This window comes from Molothrus ater, chromosome 25 (genome assembly GCF_012460135.2).
Source record: "Molothrus ater isolate BHLD 08-10-18 breed brown headed cowbird chromosome 25, BPBGC_Mater_1.1, whole genome shotgun sequence".
Lineage (NCBI taxonomy): Eukaryota > Metazoa > Chordata > Aves > Passeriformes > Icteridae > Molothrus > Molothrus ater.
In genome coordinates, this window is record NC_050502.2 from 2,905,759 (window position 1) to 2,930,104 (window position 24,346).

General features: G+C 43.6%; 1 protein-coding gene across 1 annotated transcript; it reads left to right on the forward strand.

Moving 5' to 3' along the window:
- The first annotated feature begins 325 nt into the window (after positions 1 to 325).
- On the forward strand, positions 326 to 23,928 carry CSDE1 (cold shock domain containing E1). Its single transcript, XM_036398350.2, has 20 exons — positions 326 to 410; positions 3,757 to 4,192; positions 8,061 to 8,259; positions 9,587 to 9,696; positions 10,021 to 10,113; positions 10,630 to 10,727; positions 10,876 to 10,957; positions 11,294 to 11,422; positions 11,592 to 11,717; positions 12,648 to 12,860; positions 14,481 to 14,621; positions 14,708 to 14,866; positions 15,420 to 15,527; positions 16,425 to 16,600; positions 16,979 to 17,091; positions 17,739 to 17,858; positions 18,071 to 18,249; positions 19,200 to 19,363; positions 20,434 to 20,566; positions 22,502 to 23,928. Exons 3-20 carry the CDS (start codon positions 8,061 to 8,063, stop codon positions 22,547 to 22,549), a joined length of 2,391 nt encoding a protein of 796 aa, XP_036254243.1. The 5' UTR covers positions 326 to 410; positions 3,757 to 4,192; the 3' UTR covers positions 22,550 to 23,928.
- The last annotated feature ends 418 nt before the right edge of the window (positions 23,929 to 24,346 follow it).

Genomic DNA, 24,346 nt, shown 5'->3' on the forward strand with positions numbered 1-24,346 from the left:
CCACTCCCCTCAGCCGGGGCTCAGTGCCATCAGCAGGGGCTCTCGTTCCCCTCACGGGGTTCCTCTCCCCTCCCTGAGGTCCTCCCTCTCCCCTCAGCCGGGGCTCTCTTTTCCCTCACAGGTTCCCTCTCCCCTCCCTGAGATTCTCCCTCTCCCGGGGTTTTCTCTCCCCCCTCGGCCATTTCTCCCTCCCCGGGCCGCAAGGGGGCGCTGCCACCCTCACTGCCCCCCCATCCCCTCTGGCGCGTGCCCGCGAGCGCCACCCGCCGGGCTCCGGGTGCGCACGCGCGGCCCCGCCCCTTCCCCCCCCCGTCCGCGGGCGGCTCTCGCGAGAGCGCCGTGATTTCTCTCCTACGTGCCGTGCCGTGCTGCTCATGGCGGCGCTGGAGCGGGGGCGCTGAGCTGTTGGGGTGAGTGCGGGCCGGGCGCCGCCGCCACCCTCGCCCGTCCCGGCGGGCTCCGGGCGCCGCGGACCTGCGCCCGCGGATCTCCGCCCGTACCCGGGGCAGCGCGTCGGGAGCCCCGCCGGGGTTGCGCGCGGGGTGGGGGGGGGTGGTTGGGGGGTGCGGCCTACTAGGCCGGCGGTGCGGGGATGGAGCGGCGGCCGCGGGGCGCGGGGTGCGCGCTGCGCTCCGCGGGGCTCCGGAGGCGGCGGCGCCGAGGCCGCGCTGGGACCGGCCGTGCCGGGAGCGGCCGGGGCTCGCGGGCCGCGCCGGGAGGGGGCGGCGCCGCGGGGGCTCCGGGCCCCGGCGGGCGGCGGGGCCGTGCGGGCGGAGGGGCGGCGGCGGCGGCTCCCGGCGTGCCGCGCGCGGCCCCGCCCGGCGCAGCGCGGCCGCGGCCCTTTGTGTGCGGGGAGCGGCCGCCATCGCCCCCCTTTGTGTGCGGGGCGAGCGCTCCCCCCGGCCCTTCCTGCCCGAACGGCCCTGGCGCTGTCACCGGCCGGAGCCGCCCGCCCCCGCGCACGGCGGCCCCGCTGGCGGCGGCCCCGGCGCCGCCCCTCGGCGCGGCCGCCCCTCGCTCCGCCGCCTCCATCTTGGTGCAGCGCAGCGAGCGGGGCCGCGGCAGGGACCGGGCCTGGGCGACTCTGTCGGTCCGGGGCCGGTTCTCTGCTGTCCGCACCGATACCCAGCGCGGGGCTCGTCTCCGCACCGCAGAACCCTTAAAAAATCCGGATACTTCTTTTAACGACTTTTTTGGGTTTTTTCTCCATACATTCTTAACAGATGTCCTTGGTAGATTTTAATTCTTTCCCCCCCATATATGTATTTTTTCCTGACATGGAAAGGACTTCATTGCTGTGGTGGTGGCTTGTCTCAAAGCTGTCACGTACTGGGGTGCCCGAGAGCTCAGTGCTGCTTTCCAATATCCATCTGAAAAGAGATGGAGGAGCCTGATCTCTACGGATCTGTGTTGTGTGTCCACACTGAGAAGGCGAAGTCTTATCTTTATCGAATTGTACCTCGGGCTGTTTCTGGAAGCACGTGCTCTGATCCACAGAATGCACGTCCTTGCAGTTGCCTCTTTTTGTGAAGAAAATGGGAAGCAGAACAATGCTGTCATGGGGCAGGTTCCATGTGGGGCTCTGTAGGTGATTTCTGGCATGTGACCCGCTGTCATTTAGCAGGATCTGCACACCAGAGGCCTCAGGAGCAGGGCCCAGCTCTTCCCTGTCTTTGCATTAAATCTTTCAGCTGTAAATACACAAATGCAGAAAGCTCTGAGACTTGAGGGCTGGGCAGCTGCTCAGGGTGTTTACCATTTGGAGGAGTATTTATAGTAGCTGAATTAAAAAGTAAGGAATTTGAGGCAGATGAGCACAGTGAGATTTCTTTTTGCTTGAGTTATGATTGCTTGATGAGCTTTTTTTTTTAGAGAACTTAAGTGTAGTGAACCCATCTTGTTATCAAATCAGAATGGGTTTTAATGGAAAGGATTATGCCTTTACTCCACAATTGATAAAATTAGCTTTAGTCTTATTTGATCACATGAGGTGTTTTGATTATTAAATGAAAAATTGATATATTTTATGGCCAAAAAATGATAAATGTAATATGATAGGAGTTACATCTCTAGGAGAGCTCTAATAATATTGGTCTAACTAAATGAGAGAGAAATATGTGAGAAGATTCCAAGTGTGTCTGAGCAGTTCCTGGGATGCAGTGTGCTCATTTGAGAGCTGAAATGCTGCTCCAAAATAACACTGTCCTGGAAGATTGTGGTAACAGTTGCCCCAGTGTAATGCTGAGGTGAGGGAAAAGCAGTGATACTGTTATCTTTGCAATGACTTTGTGTCCTCTAATTTAGAATATTTTATAATCTAATCTTTCAGTGCAAACCTTTCACACCGGATTTGAACAGCCCTCAGTTTATTTAATCTGTTTCATGTGTGTTTGATGGTCTGACAGGAAAACTCATTTCAGCTGGAAATTCTCAGTGAAGGAGGTGCTTCAGCTGGGGAAAATCACTGAGATACAAACGTCAGTAAAACTGGAGATGAGTTTGCTCATTTGGGTTCTTTCAGTAGCTGCCTTCACTCAGCATTTTCACTGGGGTGGGGGTGAGACTTTGAAGTGTCTTTGCATTCAGGTTTCAGTCACTTAAAGTGACTCTTTCAAATCACCAGAGGGAGTTCAAAGCTCAGTATAAGTTGTGAAATTCACTTTCCTGCCACACTGGAGAAATAGGCTCTGTCTATATTTTTTCTCTTTTGGTGTGGGACTTGTGGAATGATTTGGGGAAGAGTTGTGGTCTGATTTTCATGACTTTAGATGACTGCAGAACTGCCAGTGTATCTGTAAGGTCAGAGCTCTGTTGCTTCTCACCTGCTTTTGTCCACAAAAATATCCTCCCTTTTTTTTCCCTATCTACTGAGTAGGCAACAAACTCAAAACTTGTTTTCTTCTCAAGGAAGGTTTCTATTTCTGGAAGGTTATGTTTTCTGTAGTTTGCTGAAACTGCTTTTTTCATGAAAAGACAAAGTGGCACTGGAAAACTTTAGGAGGGAATTAATTGCTAACTAGTAACTGGTGCAGAAAGGCTTCTCCTGGTGTTAGCTACACAAATATCATCACATGGAATCAACGTTTTACAAAAACTGTTTCAGAAGTCCAGAGAATGGTTTTGTGTTATTGTACAGGCAGTGTCTGTACACATAATTGAGAAGTTTGTTAATTTTTATACAATTCTAAATGTGCTTCAGGTATCACTAGGCCTTAATTTAACCTTTGGATCAGAAGTAATCAGGACATTTTAATTCCAATGTATATATACATCCTGTGCTCCTCTGAGGATCTGTGTGAGCACTTATATAAATTATACTATAAATTAATGAGCACCCATATAAAGTTATTGATGGGAGGACTAAGGTTTGCTAATGGATCAAATCCTCATGATCAAAATGAAGTTGACATTTAATGGTACACACTGGGACCTTCCCTGAGATGCTAAGTGTGTCTGAAAAGTTCAAAATTGGAAATACCATTTCACTGGCTTGGAGTCAAACAGTCTTTTAGAAAACAAAACTGGAAGTGGGAATGCCAAATATATGTGTAAAACAGCTTTTATTAACATGGATTAAACCTCCTGTATTAAGGTAGAGGAAACGCCCCTGTTATTATTAAGACCTAGGACTGATACACAAAGGGGGTTTGGAAGTAGATGGTCTTTAAGGCCCCATGCAAACCAGTCCATTCTGTAATTTGATGAGAATTTCCTCTGCAGTCATACTCAGTGTGTGTGTCTTTCTCCTTCCTCCAGTATGAAGTGGAACAGAACAGAATTTACCACCTGAAACTGCTGCTTCAAGTTCAGATCAGGAAAAGAATCTAAGTATACCACATTGTAACAACTCAAGACCAAAGAAGAGGCAACTTACACTGAAGAAGATACAAGGCTTGATCTGAAACAAGAAGTTTGTGCCTACTCAACAGCTTCAAAAGAGCACGTCCCGACGCTGCTATAGTAGTCTTTGTTTTCTCCAGTGCTGTAGTGAAACTGCCCAGGGCAGCAGCACTTGTATTCTCTAGAGCTTGATAGATCACCTTCTTTTGCTATCTTTTTCTTTCTCTTTTTGTCTCTCTTCCTTTTGTTCCCTTTTTTAAAAGAATAGCAGTCTTCATCCTTAGAAACTTGTGCTGAAACAGAAGAATCGGCAAATACTACTGAAAGTGCAATATTTGAATATCACTGCGAGGTTGGTGCACGTGCTGGGGAAAGAGTTATAGCTGTGGTTTTGAGCTTGGGTCTTACTAAGTTTTTAACAGAAGGGGGTGGTGTTGGTGAGGGTTTTTTAAATAGTTCTTGATAATAAATTAATTTAATAGTGAAGCCTTGGCACAGGGTGCCCAGAGAAGCTGTGGCTGCCCCATCCTGGGAAGTGCTCAAGGCCAGGCTGGATGGGCCTTGGGGCAGTGTGGGGTGGTGGAAGTTGTCCTTGCCCATGCCAGGGGGTGGAACAGGGTGATATTTATGGCCCCTTCCCACACAAACTATTCATTGGTTCCACGACTCTTTACTGTTACGTTCATTTATTTTGGTGAATCCATAGTAGCTGCATGTGGTTCTATTTAACAATACTTCTAACCCTTGAGAGCTGATTATTGGTGTTTCTCTCTTCTAGTAACAGTAGATTTGTGGTTCCAATCCCTTTTCTCAAATAACTTCTCTTTAGTATTTCAATCTTACAGCACAGGTGGTTTTTTTCTTTCTCTAAATATTTCTTTTGATGGGGTTAATAGTTCATATTCCTGTTATTAGATGTAGGAATTTGACACTTAACTGGAAAAGCTGATACTTTATGTATCTTTGTACAGGAGGTTTTAGTGCCACCTGAGGAATCTTTGAACTGAAGTTGTCAGGCTTTAGAGGATGATGAGGAGTTCTTTGTGCTGTGCTCCTTTAAACTCAGACTGTTCAAATGATGTCATGCAGTGGTAGTGTGAGCAGGAGGTGAAGCACTGTGGCTTTCTAACCCTAAGAGAGGCTATTCTGAGCTAAATTTTAAGCTAGATTTTTGTCATTTTCTCTCTCAGGTGTAACTTTAGTTCATGTTTGAGGCAGGGTGTCTGCTACTTGCTTCCCTTGTATCAGAGGTGAGGTGGCCATTTGGTGACTCACAGGAGCCTTTGGCAGGCTCATTCCAGCTTCCAGAATGGGTTAATGCTCTGGCCTGTAATTCTCCTGGGAGAAGGTATAATAACATATCATTTTCTCTTCTTCCAGCCACCCTACTTGCAGGACCAGTTTATTTTTGAAAAGTATTTCAAACTCTAGGATAGCCTAAAACACTTCAGCTGTTGTGTTCCCACAAGGACATTTTCTGCTGTGGAGTGTCCTGGGGTTGCCTTCCTCAGAAGATGAGGATTATTATCTTGGCATGATGCTAACAGGAACTAGTCAGTAAATCTTAGCAGCTTTATCAAGTGCTTTTTGTTAAATACTCAGAGAAAATGTGTCCTTTAGACATAATCCAGTGCATAAAGAAGATATGATGCTGTGGCTTTTGTCATTTGAGCAGCTTAGGCTGAACAGGAGGGGAAGGAAATCTTTGCTGAGGCAACAGTTACCCCAGAAAGGTGTGGAACCTCTGTCCTTGGAGGTCCCAGGACTCAGCTGGACAAAGCCATGGCTGCCTCTGTTGGCAAGAGGCCTTTAAGGAGGGATGGGCTGGAGCTCTCTGTGTGTCTCTGACAGGGTCTTGTTTCTGATTCATTATTTTCTGGCATGGCACTCTTTCATGACTTGAACATGTTAAGGGTATTGATTTATGCCACTTATTGCAGGTTGGTCAGGTAAGAATAAGAGAGCAGCGTTGATTGAAATTAAGAGGTTGTTACTGGTTTGTAAGGGAAAGAAAAGTGAGATGTAGAGCAAGGAAATGAGCAGTGTGTGTTACAGAAATGGTATCACAGCAGATTTAGCAGTTCAGTGAATTCTTAGAGAGCCTTGGGTGGTAACAGGGTAGTGTGGAAGTGCTGAGCAGTGCTGTGGGATGGAGACCATTACACAGTGTCCTGGGATCCCTTTGCCCCCTCAAATCACTCCCCCACCTTCTGTTACTTGTGTTTTTCTTCATCTACCCCACGTGGGTCTGAAGCAGAAGGGGGGAGAAGACCTCTCCTCTTGGAGGTCAAAAATACTGTCAGTCTTTACTTTGTGTGCTTGTTTCCAATTTATTTTTTTAATGTCAGTCTCCAAGACCAAAGATTTCTGCCCAAGAACTTGACTGCAGGTGTTTTTTGGTGCTCTTTGATCACCTTTAAACTGATTTCCGAACAGCAGAATAAGATGCTGTGCCTTCTAATGCATTGAGTAACCCACTGGCTGTGTTAGAGTGAGAAACATGACCCTTTTACAAGCTGTTCAGGTGTCTTTTATCTCCACTAAACACATTGCTGAGTAATTTTTAAGCTCTCTGCTTGTTGCAGCAAGAAAGCAGAGAACTGATATGATCTCATTCTGTTTCCAAATTAAAACCTCTGGAAACTAACAAATAATCCTGTATATTTTGAGATGTTTGGAGGGAGGAGGGTTGCTTCAGTTGTCTCTCTTGAATTGCAGTGTTCAGTGAGGTATAATACATTTCATCTGATTTAATTGCTAGCCTGTAAGTCCAAGTGCTCTGCTTTAAAAAAGAGACTTGTACATCAAAAAAGCCAATGAGTTGCTAAAGGGATTGGGAATGTTTCAAGGGAGAATCTGTGACTTGAAAAGAAGAAATGCCCCATAAAATAAAATGTTTTAATAGATGGCAGTTAATTTAGGAGTTCATTACACCTTTAGTGCTATTTTCAAATTTTCTGTGTCTTTCTAGCACTTGAGCTTCTATGCCACAGGAATGTTAAATTCTGGTTATTAATTCCATAACTGTGCAAAACTGTTTAATTACTTAATAGCATTTTTTAGTATGAAAGACTGAACACATGAATTAGGGAGAAACTGTGCAGGGATTTGAACCTAATTGTGTTGATTCAGAACTGTTGCATTTTCCTAATTACTTGTTTAATTTGGAAAAGCAGATACTTCAGATGTTTTCAGGCTCTGGTTTGAAACAGTGAATGTGGGAGTACTTTGAGGTGTAGTACTTGAAAAATACCAGAAGTCTGTTTTGTTCTAAGCAAGCTTTGTTTTGGTGTTACAGTTCTGGCTTCTTTTATAAATATGTTGCCTGTGTAAATTTTAAGGATTACTGTGATAAAAAAGCTCAACTCTTTTGGTGGTTTTAAAAGACATTTTGGGAATGTTCTTAAAACACATTTTAGGAATGTTGGTAACTACACAAGCTCTTACTGTGTTGTGGGGATTTGTCTTGGTTTTGAAAGACGGGTGTTAGCAAAGGAAGGCAGGAGCCTCCTGTAAAATGAAAATGTAAACCCCCTCCCTCCAAATTGCTATAGTTTTAAATTAAGGGCTCTCAGGCAAAAAATATGGGAGCAGAAATAACAGTTCTTTAATAGGGAAGAAAATAAAAGGATAAAATAAATAATGCAGTAAACCAAAACAGCACTGACAGAGTCAGAACCCAGCCTGACACCCTGTGGGTCAGGGCTGTTGGCAGCAGAACCATTGGAATTGTGGCTCAGCCCTCCTGCAGTGCCAGGGCTGGTTCTGCTGGAGCAGGGATCCTGGAGAAAGGTGCAGTCTCTGCCTCTGAAGATCCAGGGCAGAGGCAGCTGCTGTTCCTCTGGGCAATCCAGTGCAGAAGCTGTGCTGGTGTTCCAGAATCTCCAGATTATATCCAGGTAGGAATGCTTGGCTCCTCCCTCTGGCTCCTCCCTCCCTCTCCCAATGGGATGCTGTAGCTCTTATCAGCCATGCAGTGACATTCAATAGCCTGTTATCAGCAGATAATAATATTATAATAATAATTATCTGCTAATATTATAATAATAATTATCTCTCCCAGAGGGAGGAGTGGTTGTGGAAGAGATTAGGAAAACTGCCCACTGAACAGAAGCCAAGTGCCATACAGATGGCAGATAAAATACAATTTGACAATCCAGGACAGGATGTGAAGGAAGCAAGCTGATGCTCAGCATTGTTGTTTGCTTTGTGTGGCCCAGATGAGCTTTGATCCAAACCTGCTCCACAACAATGGACACAACGGGTACCCCAATGGTACTTCGGCAGCGCTGCGCGAGACCGGGGTCATCGAGAAGCTGCTGACCTCGTACGGCTTCATCCAGTGCTCGGAGCGGCAGGCCCGGCTCTTCTTCCACTGCTCCCAGTACAACGGCAACCTGCAGGAGCTCAAAGTAGGAGGTACCTGAGCTTTGGCACAGAATACCCTCTGCTGCTTCTGGGCTCTCGTGGTTTTGGGTTCATTTCAGTTTTTGCTAATTTTGAGATTTCCTCATTAATGCGCTGGTGAGTGTGGTGAGCTTGTGTTGGTTAATTATTAAGGTGTTTATTTCTTGCTGTTAGATAAGATTAGGAGAAAGGTAAAGTAGGTTTTAAATTTTAAAAGGGTATAAAGAAAATGTATTAAAAGAAAAAAAGTAGTAAGAATCAAAACAAAATCTTTAGAGCACTTCTCTTCCCCCCACAAAATTTCTTTTTCACTGATAATGTAAAGAAACCACCTGTGAATAATTTGTTGCTCGTGGTGGGAGCCCTTTGCAGCACTGTGCAGTTTGTGGTACAAACTTCTGCAGTGTTAGGTCAAACTTGTCTAGCTGAGATGGAGGCAAGTGCTCAGACTGTGGGAGAATTCATCTCTTGTGCTCCCTGTTTCTTTGGTTAGAGTTAGTTTGAGGATGGGCAGGTGTTTCTTGGTTAATTTCAGTTTTTGCTAATTTTGAGATTTCCTCATTAATGCACTGGTGAGTGTGGTGAGCTTGTGTTGGTTAATTATTAAGGTGTTTATTTCTTGCTGTTAGATAAGATTAGGAGAAAGGTAAAGTAGATTTTAAATTTTAAAAGGTATAAAGAAAATTTAATAAAAGAAAAAAAAAAGTAGTAAGAATCAAAACAAACTCTTTAGAGCACTTCTCCTCCCCCACAACCTTTTCTTTTTTGCTGATAAAGTAGAGAAACCACCTGTGAATAATTCACTGCTTCTGGTGGGAGCCCTTCCCAGCACTTTGTGCAGCTTTTGGTACAAACTTGTGGAGAAGGAAAAGGTGCAGTGTTAGATCAGACTGGTCTGGCTGAGATGGAGTCAAGTACTCAGACTGTGGGAGAATTTACCTCTTGTGCTCCCTGTTTGGTTAGTTTGAGCATGGCCAGGTGTTTTTCAGAGGCTGCAACTTCATGCTGATAATTACCATGAGAGTGAAATTTCTAAACTGATTCATGGCCTTTGTTGTGTTGTCTGAACTTCAGTGTGAAGTCTGCTGTACAGCAAGCAAGGCAGGGCGAGGGAATTGCTGTGGAATTAATTACACCAGACTATTTTATTGGCAACAGGAGATAATAAGCAGAATAACCAGAAAATTTTTGCAAATCATGTGTAACAAAAGGACCTGAGTTCTACTTGATTGTTTTTGGCTACAGCAGTGAATTCAACTCAGCCATTTAGTGATTTTGGTAAAAAACCCCAATTCCAGCCAGAGCTCTGACAGCATTGCAATGTTCGCTTGTCTTGCAGACGATGTTGAGTTTGAAGTGTCCTCTGACCGCCGAACTGGAAAACCCATTGCTATTAAATTGGTGAAGATAAAGCCAGAAATATTACCTGAAGAACGAATAAATGGACAAGTTAGTGCCTGTTTTCTATACCTGCATCATTGCCATCCTTTACTCCAGTACAGAAAACTGGGTTAATTGAGCATGGGTATTAACTACCTTCAGTATAATTACACTGAAATATATTTCAGTGTGCTCTGGTAAAAATTCAGAGTTTCAGTTTGAGCTCTTACTTGGCTCCAAACACTTCTTAGAGCCAAGAGGGGTTCTGTGAGATTGAAAAGTTGCAGTGTGGCAGTCCCTGCTGAGTGTGTAGTAGAGATTCATTTTGTGTACAACAATGCCACTCCTGAAATGACTAGCAATGGATTTTTTTTTTTTTTTTTTGACTGGTAGGTTGTGTGTGCTGTTCCTCACAATTTAGAGAGTAAATCTCCAGCTGCCCCGGGTCAAAGTCCAACAGGGAGTGTTTGCTACGAACGTAATGGGGTAAAAAGCTTGCGTATTTTACTTGAACTCTTCACTGGTCCATCACTGTGGTCTATGACAAAAAAAAAAACCAAAAAAAAGCAGTTTAATGTAGACAATTGACACTGCACTGAACTGTGCAGTTTTTGGCCAAGAAAAAAAAAAAAAGCATGCTTTGGTAATTACTACAAAAAATAATGGTTTTTAGACAGTTTGCTTGCTTGTATCTGTGGAGAACTTCCTAGAGGCAAATAGTTGTTCTCTTTTAAACTTGATGAAGTTCATGTATCCTTATCTTGAACTTCTAAGATTTAGAAATTGGCCTTTAAAGATGGTCATGTACAAAACTTTCAACTTCAGTTGCTTGTTACATTCTCACCAAAACAGCACGACAGAAAAAGAATGTTTTGCATGCCGTGTTTCTTATTGTTGATTTTCTCACTAAATTAAGCAGATACTGTTATTACAATTGTGTTAATCTTTCTTTGAAACAACTATCCTGCAAATAGAGTAACTTTAGTTAATGTTAATTTACAGGAAGTATTTTACCTGACTTACACCCCAGAGGATGTTGAAGGAAATGTACAGCTGGAAACAGGAGATAAAATAAACTTTATAATTGATACAAATAAACAGTAAGTTGGTATTGCTTTTCTGGCTTCATATTTTGTTTTAGTAGTCAGAATTCATACCTATTCCAAGAACTATTATATGAAATACAATCTTAGTTGTTGTTTCAGTTTTGGGTTTACAGATTTTTTTTTAATTATTTTTTTTCTCTAGTACTGGTGCTGTAAGTGCTCGTAACATTATGCTATTAAAAAAGAAACAAGCTCGCTGTCAAGGAGTAGTCTGTGCCATGAAAGTAAGTGATCTTAAGTTTCATTTGAAAATGAAATGCTGTTTTGAAGAGTGCTGTTGAAAGTAATATTTAAGTTGTTTAGAGCTGTTAACAGCTTGGGCTGTGGGTGTAAATTGTGTGAAATGGTTTAAACAGCTCATCTTTGATACTGATACTCCTCTTAACAAAGAAAGTTCCATTTATTTCTGTTTATATATTTCTTGTGGCAGTCAGCTGTGTACACCTGTAAGTGCTGTGCTGGGATTCAGAGATTGTTTTGTGTTTACCAGAACCTGTCAAATGATTTATTGCTATGTTCCAATAATGGACAATTCAACACTTTTTTTCTTCTGTTGACAGGAAGCCTTTGGATTTATTGAGAGAGGTGATGTCGTGAAGGAGATATTCTTTCATTATAGTGAATTTAAAGGTGACCTAGAAACCTTACAGCCTGGTGATGATGTGGAGTTTACAATCAAAGACAGAAATGTAAGACGAAATCCAGTAAAACGGAAGCAAAGGTCCTGGGGAATAACTGCACAGCTCTCTGCTTTCCCCAGCTCTAAAAAAGGGGGGAGGACGTTCATTGGGGTTCATTGGGAAATGTCTGTGGCTTTCTCTCTTTTCTTTGGGTGTTTGACTGATTTTGTGCTCTTAGGGTAAAGAAGTTGCAACAGATGTTAGACTGCTGCCTCAAGGAACTGTCATTTTTGAAGATATCAGCATTGAACATTTTGAAGGAACTGTAACCAAAGTAATTCCAAAAGTACCCAGCAAAAACCAGGTGAATTTCAGTAGTTAAACAAATCTTTGTAATGCTGGTTTGATTGTATTGAATTCCAGTCAATAACTGGAAGCATTTGTTCCCATTTCCAAGTACCTTTTGCTGCATAAGCATCATTTCAGAATTAAGATTTACTCTCAATTTCAAATCCAAAGAGGAAGAGTTAGGGTAGTGGTACATCATGGAGTGTGTGTTTAATGTTTCAAATACTCTATTGTTTCAAATACTTGCTATAATTTTTTGTGGAGTTAGACATATCCTTAAAGGAAAAGACTCGGGGAAAAGGGAAAAAAATTTGCTGGGATAAGCCAGATCTATGGATTCTTGTGAGCATTAACAGTTAATGAGGCTTTTGGGCTGTAATGTTTGTCTTGGAGGAGTGTTCATGAGCACTTCCACTAAGATTTTAGTTGAGTCTCTGTTAGTGTGGGAAGGTTTGGGGTGTTTTGAAGACTTAATAAGAAAGGGCCTGCATTTTAGAAGTGTTACGGTCATAAACTTCATTCTTGAAATAGAGAAAATTCCTTCAGCAGGACATGGCTGGGGCTTAAAAAGCCTTCAAGCCAACCAACAGCTCCAAAAGCCACCTTGCACTGGGCAAGTTCCAGATGAGGAGTGGTGGAGATGGAGCAGAGCTGAGTCCAGCAGGACTTGGCAGGACCCCTGTGCTGTTGGCAGCTGTGCTGAGCCCTGCAGGTGAACTCAGCTTTCACTTGGGTTTTCTGTCCCCAGAGCAAATAGAGAAATAGAGAAAATTCCTTAAGTAGAACATGGCTGGGGCTTAAAAAACCTTCAGCTCCAAAAGCCACTTTGCATTGGGCAACTTCCAGATGAGGAGTGGTGGAGATGGAGCAGAGCAGGACTTGGCAGGACCCCCTGTGCTGAGCCCTGCAGGTGAACTCAGCTTTGCCTTGGGTTTTCTGTCCCCAGAGTGATCCATTGCCTGGCCGCATCAAAGTGGACTTTGTGATTCCTAAGGAGCTTCCCTTTGGGGACAAGGACACAAAATCCAAGGTGACCTTGCTGGAGAGCGACCACGTGCGGTTCAACATTTCCACGGACAGGCGCGACAAACTGGAGCGAGCCACCAACATTGAGGTTCTCCCCAACACTTTCCAGTTTACTAATGAAACCAGAGAAATGGCAAGTATCCAAATATTTCTAATTCTTGAAGGGAAGTGAAAGTAAAATGAGTTGGGGGCTGTCTTCTGCAATAGATACCAAAATCACTCGTGTCTTCCATTGCCTGCTCTGAAATCCAGCTCTAGGACCTGCAGTGCAAGCAAAGCAGAAAATTCAGAATTCATGCTCTGCATCTTTGCCTTAAAAGAATAAAGTCTTAACTACTTTTTAACATTTAAGTGAAATTATATTAGGAAATTAGAATTTAACTGACCCTCTTGGATGGGATTGCTGGCTGGTTGTAGCAGACACAAGTGATGTAGTCTTGAACTGACAGCTTAAAATTCACATAGTTGAGTCTAAAGAGGAAATTACTCATCTTCCTTTGGGAAACTGGAGACCTTGGGACTACCCTGGTTCAGGTAGTGAAAAGTGTAAACACTTGGAGGAGAGACTCTGAGCAGGTTTTGTATTTGAAGTTTTTTGGCCAGTCTCTGTCTGAGGGTCAAGCAGAAGGATGGTAGAGCAGAGTTCTCTCAGTACGAGAAACTCTTTGAGGATTACAGGGGACTAAGATGGATGTGCTAATGAGCATTACAGAATATCTTTCATTCCTGTAACTTGGAGTGTTGGTTCTGTTCCAGACTGTAACTTTGCTTTCCTTTGCAATTTGGAGTTCAGTTACAGTGTTGTCACATCAGTGTGCTGTGAATTATTGTCCCTTGGCTTTAAGAAAACCCTGAGTTTTGATTTCATCCTTTGAGATTTTGGGTTCCTATCCTATAGACTTGTTGTATTTCTGCTCTGGCTACATACACCTGCCTGCCTGAGCTGAGCTCTCATGGGGGTCATAGGTGCTGGCAGCTTCTGGGAAGGTTGGTTGGTCTGCTGGAGTTTGTGAAAGCTGCTTAAGAGAAGAATGTTCCTAAAGGTGAAAGGTACCTTTGCACTGTCATTCTGATCCTCTGAGCTTGTCCTGAGCCTTGCTAAACTCTGTATTAACTGGGTTGAAGGCAATGTGTTAATGAATTCTACCTTCATTCTGGCAGCATCTGGTGCTAGGGTTTGGGTTTTTGTCAGTATATTCTGTTTTCACTCAGCATTCCATTCCTAGTGGTTTATCAGGAAGGCCACTAAACTCCTGTGTCACATGGGAGTGTTCCCAAAACACACCCACGGGTATGGGAGTCTTGTTTAACAGCTTCTTTATAATTCCTTCATTTGTGACTGGAAATCTCTTGGTTTTTCTCTTAAACTTTCCTCTGAACACTGATTTTATTTCCTGTTTTTATAGATGGTTGTACTTTTAGTGTGTTTGTGTGTTTAATATTCTCCTAGGGATGATACAGTGTTTGCAGAGCTGCCCCACTGTGTTCCCTGTACTGGCAGGTTCTTTAACTTCAGTCCTTGAGTTAATATTCTCCACCTCACTCTTTATCTCGAGTTGACTTCAGGAATGAGGTGGGAAGAACTTTCAGCTTGACCAGGGCTGTGAGCAGCAGGGTTTGCAAGGAAGGACATTGCTTAATCCAAGTGTTTTCCCAGGGCTCAGACCTTTCTGCCCACTCCTGACCCATGGAGCAGCTGGACAGCTGTCACATACCAAGGATTAAACTGTAACTGTTGGTTTGGCTGTTGCAGGGTGTGATTGCAGCAATGAGGGATGGCTTTGGCTTCATTAAGTGTGTGGACAGGGATGCTCGGATGTTCTTCCACTTCAGTGAGATCATGGATGGAAATCAGCTCCATATTTCGGATGAAGTAGAGTTCACCGTCGTTCCTGTAAGTGGGATTTAAATTTCCATAAAACCTCAGCAGGTAGGAAATTATGCACAGTGTGTCTGTTACCTGATGGATTTCTCTTCCAGGATATGCTGTCTGCCCAAAGGAACCATGCCATAAGGATTAAAAAGCTCCCCAAGGGCACGGTTTCCTTCCACACCCAGTCAGAGCATCGCTTTGTGGGCACTATAGACAAAGAAGCCACTCCAGCCAAAGCCACTAGCCCAAATAAAGGCAAAGAAAAGGTAATGCTGCTCTTCTGCTTTCCTGCCATTGCAGACTGAGGCTGATTCCTTAAAATCTCTACTTCAGCTGGGCTTGAAGCAGTGTTCATTCTGTATACAGTGAACTACAGCTGATGAAAGCAGTCAGTGAAAACTGACTGCTCTGAACAAGATAATAAAAGTATTGTTAATAATCATCAATGATCATATTGTTGTTGAGGATAATTTCCAGGAAATTGATGGGGAGTTTCTTTCTACCTCTCAGTACACAAGATTCTAGATAGAATTATTTAAGTTTCATGGGAAGCATCCCTTACTGTTTTGTTCTGCTTTTTTTAAACAATGCCAGAACACTTAAAAGTTCCAACAAATGCTTCCTGGAACTGGTGGCAATACTTCATTGCCTTTTAAAATACTGTCTGTCATCATTTAAAGCTCCTTACCCAGAGTTTGGTTGTGGTTTTGAGCAGTTATTGTAAAACCATTGAGACTCCAGTGAGCAGTGCTTGAACTGTGTGTAGGAAACTGTTCCTAAAGAGGCACTGATTGCTGAATTCTGACCTCTTGTTTGCAGGAAGCTGAAGATGGAATAATTGTGTATGATGACTGTGGAGTAAAACTGACCATTCCTTACCAGGCCAAGGATGTGGAAGGATCTACTAATCCCCAGATAGGAGATAAGGTAAGAGAATTAAGTGTACTATTGGGAAATGCTGTTCTGAGCATTGTGGGGTGTGAGTGAGTTCTCTTTGTCTTGACTTGGAGCAAATGGAGGACAAGGCATCTGTGTGGTATCACCTGCAGTGTTGTGTTTAAAGGAGTAAAAAATACCCTCCAACCTGGTGATACATAGGTGGAAATAGTGTCTTACTGTCTAAATGTTGCTTTTTAAACAAAGAATTTTATCACTAAGTGGACACTGCTTGTCAAGAGGAAATTAATTAGCATAGAGACTAAGATGGATATTGAAGAGGGAGAATATTTCCTCATGAGCATATTAACCTGAGGGACAATAGAAAGGGAAAAAGCTTGGAGATCAGGAAGAGCAACAAAACCCTCAGGAGCCATTCTAGTTACTGGTTATTGTCTCTAAAAACTGAAACAAGGAGTGAAGTGAGGCACATCCCACTGTGGGCCCCTGGTGAGCAGTGTAGGGAGAGGAGATGATCCCCATGGACAGAAAAGTTCTCATGTTTAAGGAGTGAAAAGCTGAGTGCTGGGGGCTGGATTGCCTTGCGGGTATCCCAGGTGTGGTGCTGCTCTCTGGGATGTAGGAAATGTCAATGACTGATGTGGTTATGGGAAAGTAGTGACTAGGAGATGACTTTGCTGCAGAGACTGGTGCTGCTGCAGAGCTGCACAGCTTCAAAATTATTTTGGGGTTTTTTTTGTTGTGGTTTTTTTTGTCATGGTTTTCTTTGTGTTTTTCTGTGTGTTATTGAACGTGTTTGGTTTTCTCTGTGTTTTTCTGTGTGTTATTGAACGTGTTTGGTTTTCTTTGCATTTTTCTGTCTGGTATTGAGTGTGTTTGGTTTTCTCTGCCTCTTTCTGTCTGGTATTGATGGCCCTGTCTCCACAGGTTGAGTTCTGTGTGTGTGAGGTGAAGAGAACCGGGCTGCAGACGGCTGTTTCTGTCAGGATGCTGGGACGCAACTACAGCTCCAAGAGGCTCTTGGGATATGTGGCAGCCCTGAAAGATAACTTTGGGTTTATTGAAACAGCCAATCATGATAAGGAGATCTTCTTCCACTACAGGTGAATGACAGTTTTATTATTTCATTATGTGTCTGTTTGGGGGAAGTGGGAGGGTGTGGAGTTTTGAACCCATTTGCACTTTACACACACATAATATATTTATATATATGCTTAAATACCTACAGTTTTATTTATCATCTCTGTTGGACTGGTTCAAGCTTTCCTGTTAGTCAGCAGTCCTGGTGTTCTGTGCCTCTAATTCCCAGGCCAAGAAATCCAGTTGTGTTATGTATTTGAAATGTTTCATTTTCCTGAATGGAGGTTCCTTGTGAAGTGATGAGGGATTAAAATAATTTCTGATAGCTGATGTGGATGTTGGGTGAGCATCACTATTGTCATGAAAATAAAGGAAAACTGTTTCTCATTCTCTTCCTGTAGTGAATATTGTGGTGATATCGATAGCCTGGAACTTGGAGACACTGTGGAATACAGCTTGTCAAAAGGCAAAGGAAACAAAGTTAGTGCAGAGAAAGTAAACAAAACACATGCAGGTAAGGCTGTACCTGGTGTTTTCTGTCTGCAGGGCTCTTGGCACATGCTGGGGGGTAAAGTTTGTTAATGATCCATTTACATTTGGAGCTGAGAGCAGGAAGATGCTCAGTGTGGGGTGGTCTTTGGTTTCGTGAAAGCTGCTGCCTGTGATTGCAGAGAACAGACAAGCACAGACCAACAGTTCTGTGCACAGTAGAAATTCTGTGGACTTTAGTGTCCTCAGGCCCCCCCACTTGTGGGTTATAAGGAGAGGCTGAATGGCAGAACTGGCCAGATCAGTACCTGCACTCATTGTGCTGTACCTCACAGGGGAAAAGATTGCAGGAGCAGGGCAGATGGGGTAGGGTATTAAGGACTTGGGAGTGGGGGCAAATGCATTCTTCAAGATTATTGGATGATTAAAGTGAGTAGGGAATATGGAAGAGAAAGGAAGGAAACACTTTGATTTGCTTTTCAAGCTTCCTGACCTTAAGTTTTTTGAGAAAAATTTTTCTACTTCCATGTATGGTATATCAGTGTGATTTAGATTCATTGTCATGTAGTGCAAAACGTTGACTCCTGGTCAATGTGAATCACTTACTTAAATCAGTTTTAAAATAAACTATGATTAAAACATCCTATTCCTCTATTCTCTGTCTCTTTTCAGTGAATGGTATCACTGAAGAAGCTGATCCAACTGTTTACTCTGGTAAAGTAATTCGTCCCTTGAGGAGTGTAGATCCCACACAGACAGAGTACCAGGGCATGATTGAAGTCATGGAGGATGGTAAGATTGGTTCCTTTTAATTAAGTGTTCTTTTCACAAGTGCAAGTTCTTTTTACAGTGCATTCACAAGTCGAATGCACTGTAAAAAGAGCTGTTGAAGATTTTGTTCACACTACAAACTCTATCCACACAGCTAAGCTGATTTGTACTATTGGAAATCTGACATCAGGTGGCAAAGGCCTCTCAGTTGTGTCTCGTACTTTCCCCCCCAGGTGAGATGAAAGGAGAGGTCTATCCCTTTGGAATTGTTGGCATGGCAAACAAAGGTGACTGTCTGCAGAAGGGGGAGACAGTAAAGTTCCAGCTGTGTGTGCTGGGTCAGAACGGGCAGACGATGGCTGTGAACATCACCCCCTTCCGCAGGGCCACCGTGGAGTGCGTCAAGGACCAGGTGAGAGGGGATGGGAAATCTCTGCTCCAGCTGGCACAGAGCAACTCAGAACCACTTCAGCACTGGAACTCAGGCAGCTGTGCCCAAACAGATGGCTGAGCACTCCAGGGAACTGGTGTGGTAACCCAGGTTATGCCAGACCCTGGTGTGACTTGAGTAAAGGTGGGCTCAGAGCCTGGTTTGGTGCTGAAACATCAGAACTGCTGGGCAGCAGATAATTCTGAAGATTTGGCTTTGAGATGTCCTAGAAATTGCTCTAACTTGGTTTCTGCTGCACAGAGTGTTTAAAGTGTTCAGAAAAACAAACAAAACATGCACGTACATTGCTTCTGGAAGAAGCTTCTTCATGGCATTGAGCAGTCAGTGATTACAGCTCATCTGAAATGCAAAGGCTGATCTTTGCCCTCGTTGCATCTTGGAATGATTAAAAAGTTAAATGCTGCAAATGCTGTCTGTTTTTACAGATACCACGCAGCACTAATCTCCAGTCATTTATGGAGAGGTTGGATGAGTATTCCTGGCTTATACATGAGTAGAATGGAAAACAGAAGTAAATGGCTTCTTATCCCAGTGACAGGCCAAAAATTGAGTGATTGCTGCTGTGTAACTTCAGGGTGGAGTCTCAGAGCTTGGGGCACTGCTCTTCTCTGTTTAATACAGAGGACTGCCAGGTTAATACTGCCAGGACTTGAGGGCAGTTTTCAGAACTTGCTCTATAAACTTCAGGATTTAAATGTGACTTTACAGTGCCAGGAAGAGTGCCTGGATTTCCAGAAGTGATGTTTCCAGAAAGAATGTTCTGATCACTGCAGAAATTGTATTTCCACTTTTGTTAGGCACCACAGTTTTGAAGTTTTAAATAAAAGTAGTTAAACTACAGTAATAAATGTGTTACTGCATTTGTCTGGATGCAGAACAAATGAATAACCTTGTGATGTGTTGCTTTTCAGTTCGGTTTCATTAACTATGAAGTTGGTGACAGCAAAAAGCTCTTCTTCCATGTCAAAGAAGTCCAGGATGGTGTGGAGCTCCAGGCTGGGGATGAAGTGGAGTTCTCCGTAATCCTGAACCAGCGCACAGGAAAATGCAGTGCCTGTAACGTGTGGCGTGTCTGGTGAGGCTTTGGGATGGCAGGGAGTGACCCTGGCACAGTGTCTGTGTCCCAGCAGAGCCCTGCAGCCTGGGTCTGCCTGAGCTGGGTGTTCCTGCAGCAGGAGCTCTGGGTTCCAGCTGCCTCCAGGGACAGCCACACCTGAGAGCTCCCAGCTCTTCCAGTGCAGGCAGCAGCACTCCCAGCTTTTCCTAATTACAGATGGCTTGTTCCCTTTTTAACCTATTCTTAAACTCCCCCTGTAGCAGGAATTTGGATACAGGCTTGCAAGTGGAAGTTAATGATAAGGAAAGTGATGGCTTTGCTGTGTGGATGCTGGCCACTGGCCAGCACACTCCACAGTGCTGCCATCTCTTTCTTGAAGAGCAGCTTTAATTTTTAAATAGAAAACTCATGTTTTAGAGAGCCTTCTTTTTGGCATGGCATTTTTTACAAGTGATGGGTTTGGGGTTTTTTAACTATAGACACACTTGAAGAAGACTGCATAATTTGTATCTTGTTTAAGCTTGAGATAGCACTTCAGTAGTAACAGAAAGCTAATATTTTTGTCTCAAAATTCTGTGTTCCCATTATCTTCAAAGATGTTAATGCCATGATATGCTGGCAACTTGCAAGCCTTTATTATTGCAATTTAATCACAGAATGGGTTGGGTTGGAAGAGAACCTAAAAAGCCATCTCATTCCACCCCTGCCATGGGCAGGGACACCTGCCCCACTATGCCAGGTTGCTCCAAGCCCCATCAGCCTGGCCTTGGAGATTTCCAGGGATGGGGCAGCCACAGCTTCTCTGGACCATAGAAATGTAGAATACACTGGTTAGGTGTGCATGAGAGTAAATACAAGGCACTTGTAAATACTCTGCTCCCTAAAGAACACCCTCTGGAGATCACTGAGCTCCTCTGTTCAGAGTCCAGTGTGGACAGCGATGTTTGGGGCAGGGCCAGCCCATCAGCTGAGTCTGCTGTCACACAGCATCAATCCTGTGCAGTAAATGACTGTGCCCAAGGCCTGGGAAAGCCTGGGGGGCCCTGCTCAGCTCGGGGTGACCCTGCCCTGTGTGTGCTCTCTTGCAGTGAAGGCGCCAAGGCCGTGGCTGCTCCGCGTCCCGATAGACTCGTGAACCGTCTAAAGAGCATCAACCTGGACGATGCCAACGCCCCGCGGCTCACGGTGCTCCGCCAGCCCCGGGGCCCTGACAACTCAAAGGTACACACACACACAGGGCAGAGCCCTGCAGGGCCTGCTGCCCAGGGAAACACACACTGGTGCCTCTGTCAGGGGCCTGAGCTGTGTCTGCTGCTCTTCTGTAGAGAGCTGAGCTGAGCTGAGCTGTGTGAGGGTGGATTGTGCCAGTGCAGTGCCCTGTGTGTGCCCAGTGCTGTGTGCTGTGTGTGCTCTGTGTCTGTCACAGACACATTGTATGAAAAATTCTTTCCTTAAGATTTTTTCTCCTGAGAAGCTGAGAGGCCTCAGGAACAAAATGTAACCAATGGTTATCTGCTGCTGTGGGATGCAACAGGTGCATCTGGGATTGGTCTCATGTGGTTGTTTTTAATTAATGGCCAATCACACTGGCTCAGACTCTCTGTCCAAGACACAAGCTTTTGTTATTAATTCTTTCCTTTCTATTCTTAGCTAGCCTTCTGATGAAATCCTTTCTTCTATTCTTTTAGTATAATTTTAATATAATATATATCACAAAATAATAAATCAAGCCTTCTGAAACATGGAGTCAGATCCTCATCTCTTCCCTTGTCCTAAGACCCCTGCGAACACCGTCACACTGTGTCCTGTGTCACTATTGTGCTCTGTGTCCTGTGTCACTGCTGTGCCCTGTGCTTTCAGAAGAGCACATGAGAGAGAAGCAACTCACTGCTGCCTGTGTTGGAGCCTCTCTGTCATGGTTTGTCTTGGCTGTTGTAGTTTGTTCTTCATTTATAAACCTCAGAGGTAGCAAGTGAAGTCTGTTTGCTTAGACATGGCTTTCACACAGTGTTCTGGCACTCCTTGATAAGCAGAAGAAAAGTGTTTGGTATCTCTGTTGCGTTTTGGACTACCAAGAACACCCCAGAGAACCTGTTTTGTTGCTGTCTCTGTTTCTGAAGACAAACATGACTAATTAGAAGGGAGCTGCTTGGGTGGAACAGACCAGGCTCTCCTCAAAGCCCAGTGGCAGTGCCAGGTTCACGGTTGGACGTGATGATTTTTAAAGCCCTTTTCCTATAGGAATGTGCTTCCTGTTGACAGAGTGACAAAGCTCTCCTTTGTCTCCTTAAAAAGGAAAAAAGCCAGAAGCTTCTTTGTTCAATTTGCAAAAAAGACACCTCATAGGACCTGGGGGACTTCACCTCAAACTTAAGGAGAGCCAATTGGACAGAAACCAAAAAGTTTTACCTGAGCAATTTACTAGAAAAAGAAGAGAGCAAAGAAACTAATTTTGTGAGATGTTTACCAGGAGCAAGAACTTCTTGCACCTGGCTCGGTTTTTCTTGGTAAAGAGTTTTGTTATTTTCCCTTTTAATAAAACTTTTGTTTCCAGCACTACCACAGAAGCCATCCTGCTGATTTTATGCCTTCCAAGGTAGCTGAGCTGTCTTGGGTGTGATACAGATCTCCAAGAGCTTATGAGACCTGGCTTGAGGAGACCCTTAAATCATTTTCTGTGGTGGTGTTCACAGGGGTCCCAGGATGAGGGAAGAGATGAGAATCTTGACTCCATGTTTCAGAAGGCTGATTTATTATTTTATGATATATATTATATTAAAAGAAAATTATATACTAAAACTATACTAAAAGAATAGAAGAAAGGATTTCATCAGAAGGCTTGAAAGGAAATGCTAATAAAATCTTGTGACTACTCATAGCCTCAACACAGGTGGCTGTCATTGGTCATCAAGTAAAACAAATTTCACATGCTGGGTAAACAATTCTCCAAATCACATTCGAAAGCAGCAAAACATGGAGAAGCTGAAGCTTCTCAGGAGAAAAGATCTTAATGAAAGGATTGTTCATAAAATAGATCCGTGACAGTTTTCCAGCCTAAATTTTCATGATTTTTTTCATGATTTTTTTTCATGATTTTCATGATTTCATGATTGTGTGATTAGCTGGAGCTAAAAGTGTGTTTTGTTTTCCTTGCAGGGATTTGGTGCAGAGAGAAAGATCCGCCAGGCTGGTGTTATAGACTGATCCCAAGCCCGCGGCGGCGTGGGGCCGTGCGGTGGGGCTGCCGAAGGGTACTGAATATCTCCCTGTTCACCCCTTCCTCCAAATTCTCAGAAGCTATTCCACCAGTTTTAACACCTTCTCATGTTATGTTTAAAATTAAATTTACGAAACCATTTTAAATTTCTGCACAGTTGCATTCTGGAGAACTTTAAGGTGGCGCCTTATAGTATCACATTTTAGAAGCTTGTTTTGAATGGTGCATTTAACGCAACTGGTAACTGCAATCTCCATTGCCTCTGTGAGTAAACATAGACAGCTCTGCTCGGGCAGACCTTGTGGAATTCTGCACTACAGTTATTATGCTTTATCCTTGTTTTTGGCCAAGGTTTATTATGCCTTAGTGCTCAGTTGCATTATCTTCCTTCCCAAGTGGAAGGGAAGACTCACTTCAGCTCACTCTGCTCAAATTTTGAGGAACGTGTGAGGGTGGAATAAGTTCTGTTTCTGTCAGATCTCCACAAACATTCAGATACCTTGAGTTGATGGCCAAATGTTACAGTGTTTTCCTAGTTCATTTAACTTGACTCCTTTAGCCAGTCCTTAGAGCTCAGTGCAAGTCTCTCCCAGGGTCGGTGGATTTTGTAGTGTTCTGGAACAGACAGTGCAGAATTTCATAAGGCTGAGGTGTGCCATCAGTGTGGTAATTTAAATATATTTAAAACAATGCACAAATCTGCTGCTGCTTAGAACACTGCAGCTTCTAAACCCAGTTTCTTTTACTGATTTAAATTTAAAAAGAAAGAAGTTGTGCCTGAAGTGGATACATTTTTTTTGTTCTTTTTGCAGCCGGCACCCAGTGTACTGTAAGAGAATAAATACTTAGGCTTTCCATAGCTGTATTGAGACTTTCATCAAGGTGACTAGTTGATGTCTGTGTGCTTTTTTTTTTGTTTGTTTGGTTTTTTTTTGTTTTATTTTGGTTTATTTTTTGGTTTTGTTTTGGTTTTTTTTTTTCCCTTCCCTGCCCCCCTCCCTCCATTTCCCCAGTCACACTTTATCAAGCAAGAAAACTGAATGATTGGTCTAAGTATTACTTTAACCAAAAAGATCAGGAGTTACTTTTTGGAATAGAGGGCAGTACTGTGGTTTGGTTTGGGTTTGTTTTGTTTTGTTTTGTTTTTTTTTAATTTCATTTTTATTTTGGTTAATTTTTTTGTTTGGTTTTTTCCTTTTTTTTTTTTTTTTTTTTTTTTTTCATGTTACCTCTATTCTCAATTTAGGGTTTTCTTCTCTGGGAGATGCATTATCTTTGTAAAACAAAACATTGCTTTCTCCAATTTTTTTTCTGTTAATGGCAAAGAATGGAAATAGAATAAAGTTTTACTGATTTTGAAAAAAGCCTTGCTGTGCTCAGCCTCTTCTTTCCTCAGCAGGGGCTGCGTTAGACCTGTGTTGTCCCCATCACAGGCTCTGTCCTTGTGCCTCCAATTCTCACACCACCCTGAGGGATTTCTGTGTTTTATTTCCAGTCTGAAAGGCCCCATCATCAACCCTACACTATTTATACATTATCACAACACCAACATTCACTGGTTACAAATTACATCACTTCTAATTAGTGTCCGGCCCCATTTATGAGCTCTGCCCTCCCCGTGCTCACCCGTGCCCAGCTCGGTTCTGTTCCTTGGCGGGGTCTGTGATCCCCCTGCTGCAATTCCCTCTCCCCGTTCCTGCTCCCTCCCAGGCTCTGAGCCAGACCTTTCCTTTGGCTTGTGGATCTTAAAAAACGATCCGAGTGCAGGATGCTCCCACTGCCGT

Bases quoted from the DNA above. Each gene is read 5' to 3' on its own strand.
- CSDE1 (XM_036398350.2), top strand. From the start codon at position 8,061: ATGAGCTTTGATCCAAACCTGCTCCACAACAATGGACACAACGGGTAC. The intron at 14,622-14,707 runs GTAAGTGGGATT...TTTCTCTTCCAG, and splicing joins TAGAGTTCACCGTCGTTCCT to GATATGCTGTCTGCCCAAAG. The intron at 14,867-15,419 runs GTAATGCTGCTC...TCTTGTTTGCAG, and splicing joins CAAATAAAGGCAAAGAAAAG to GAAGCTGAAGATGGAATAAT.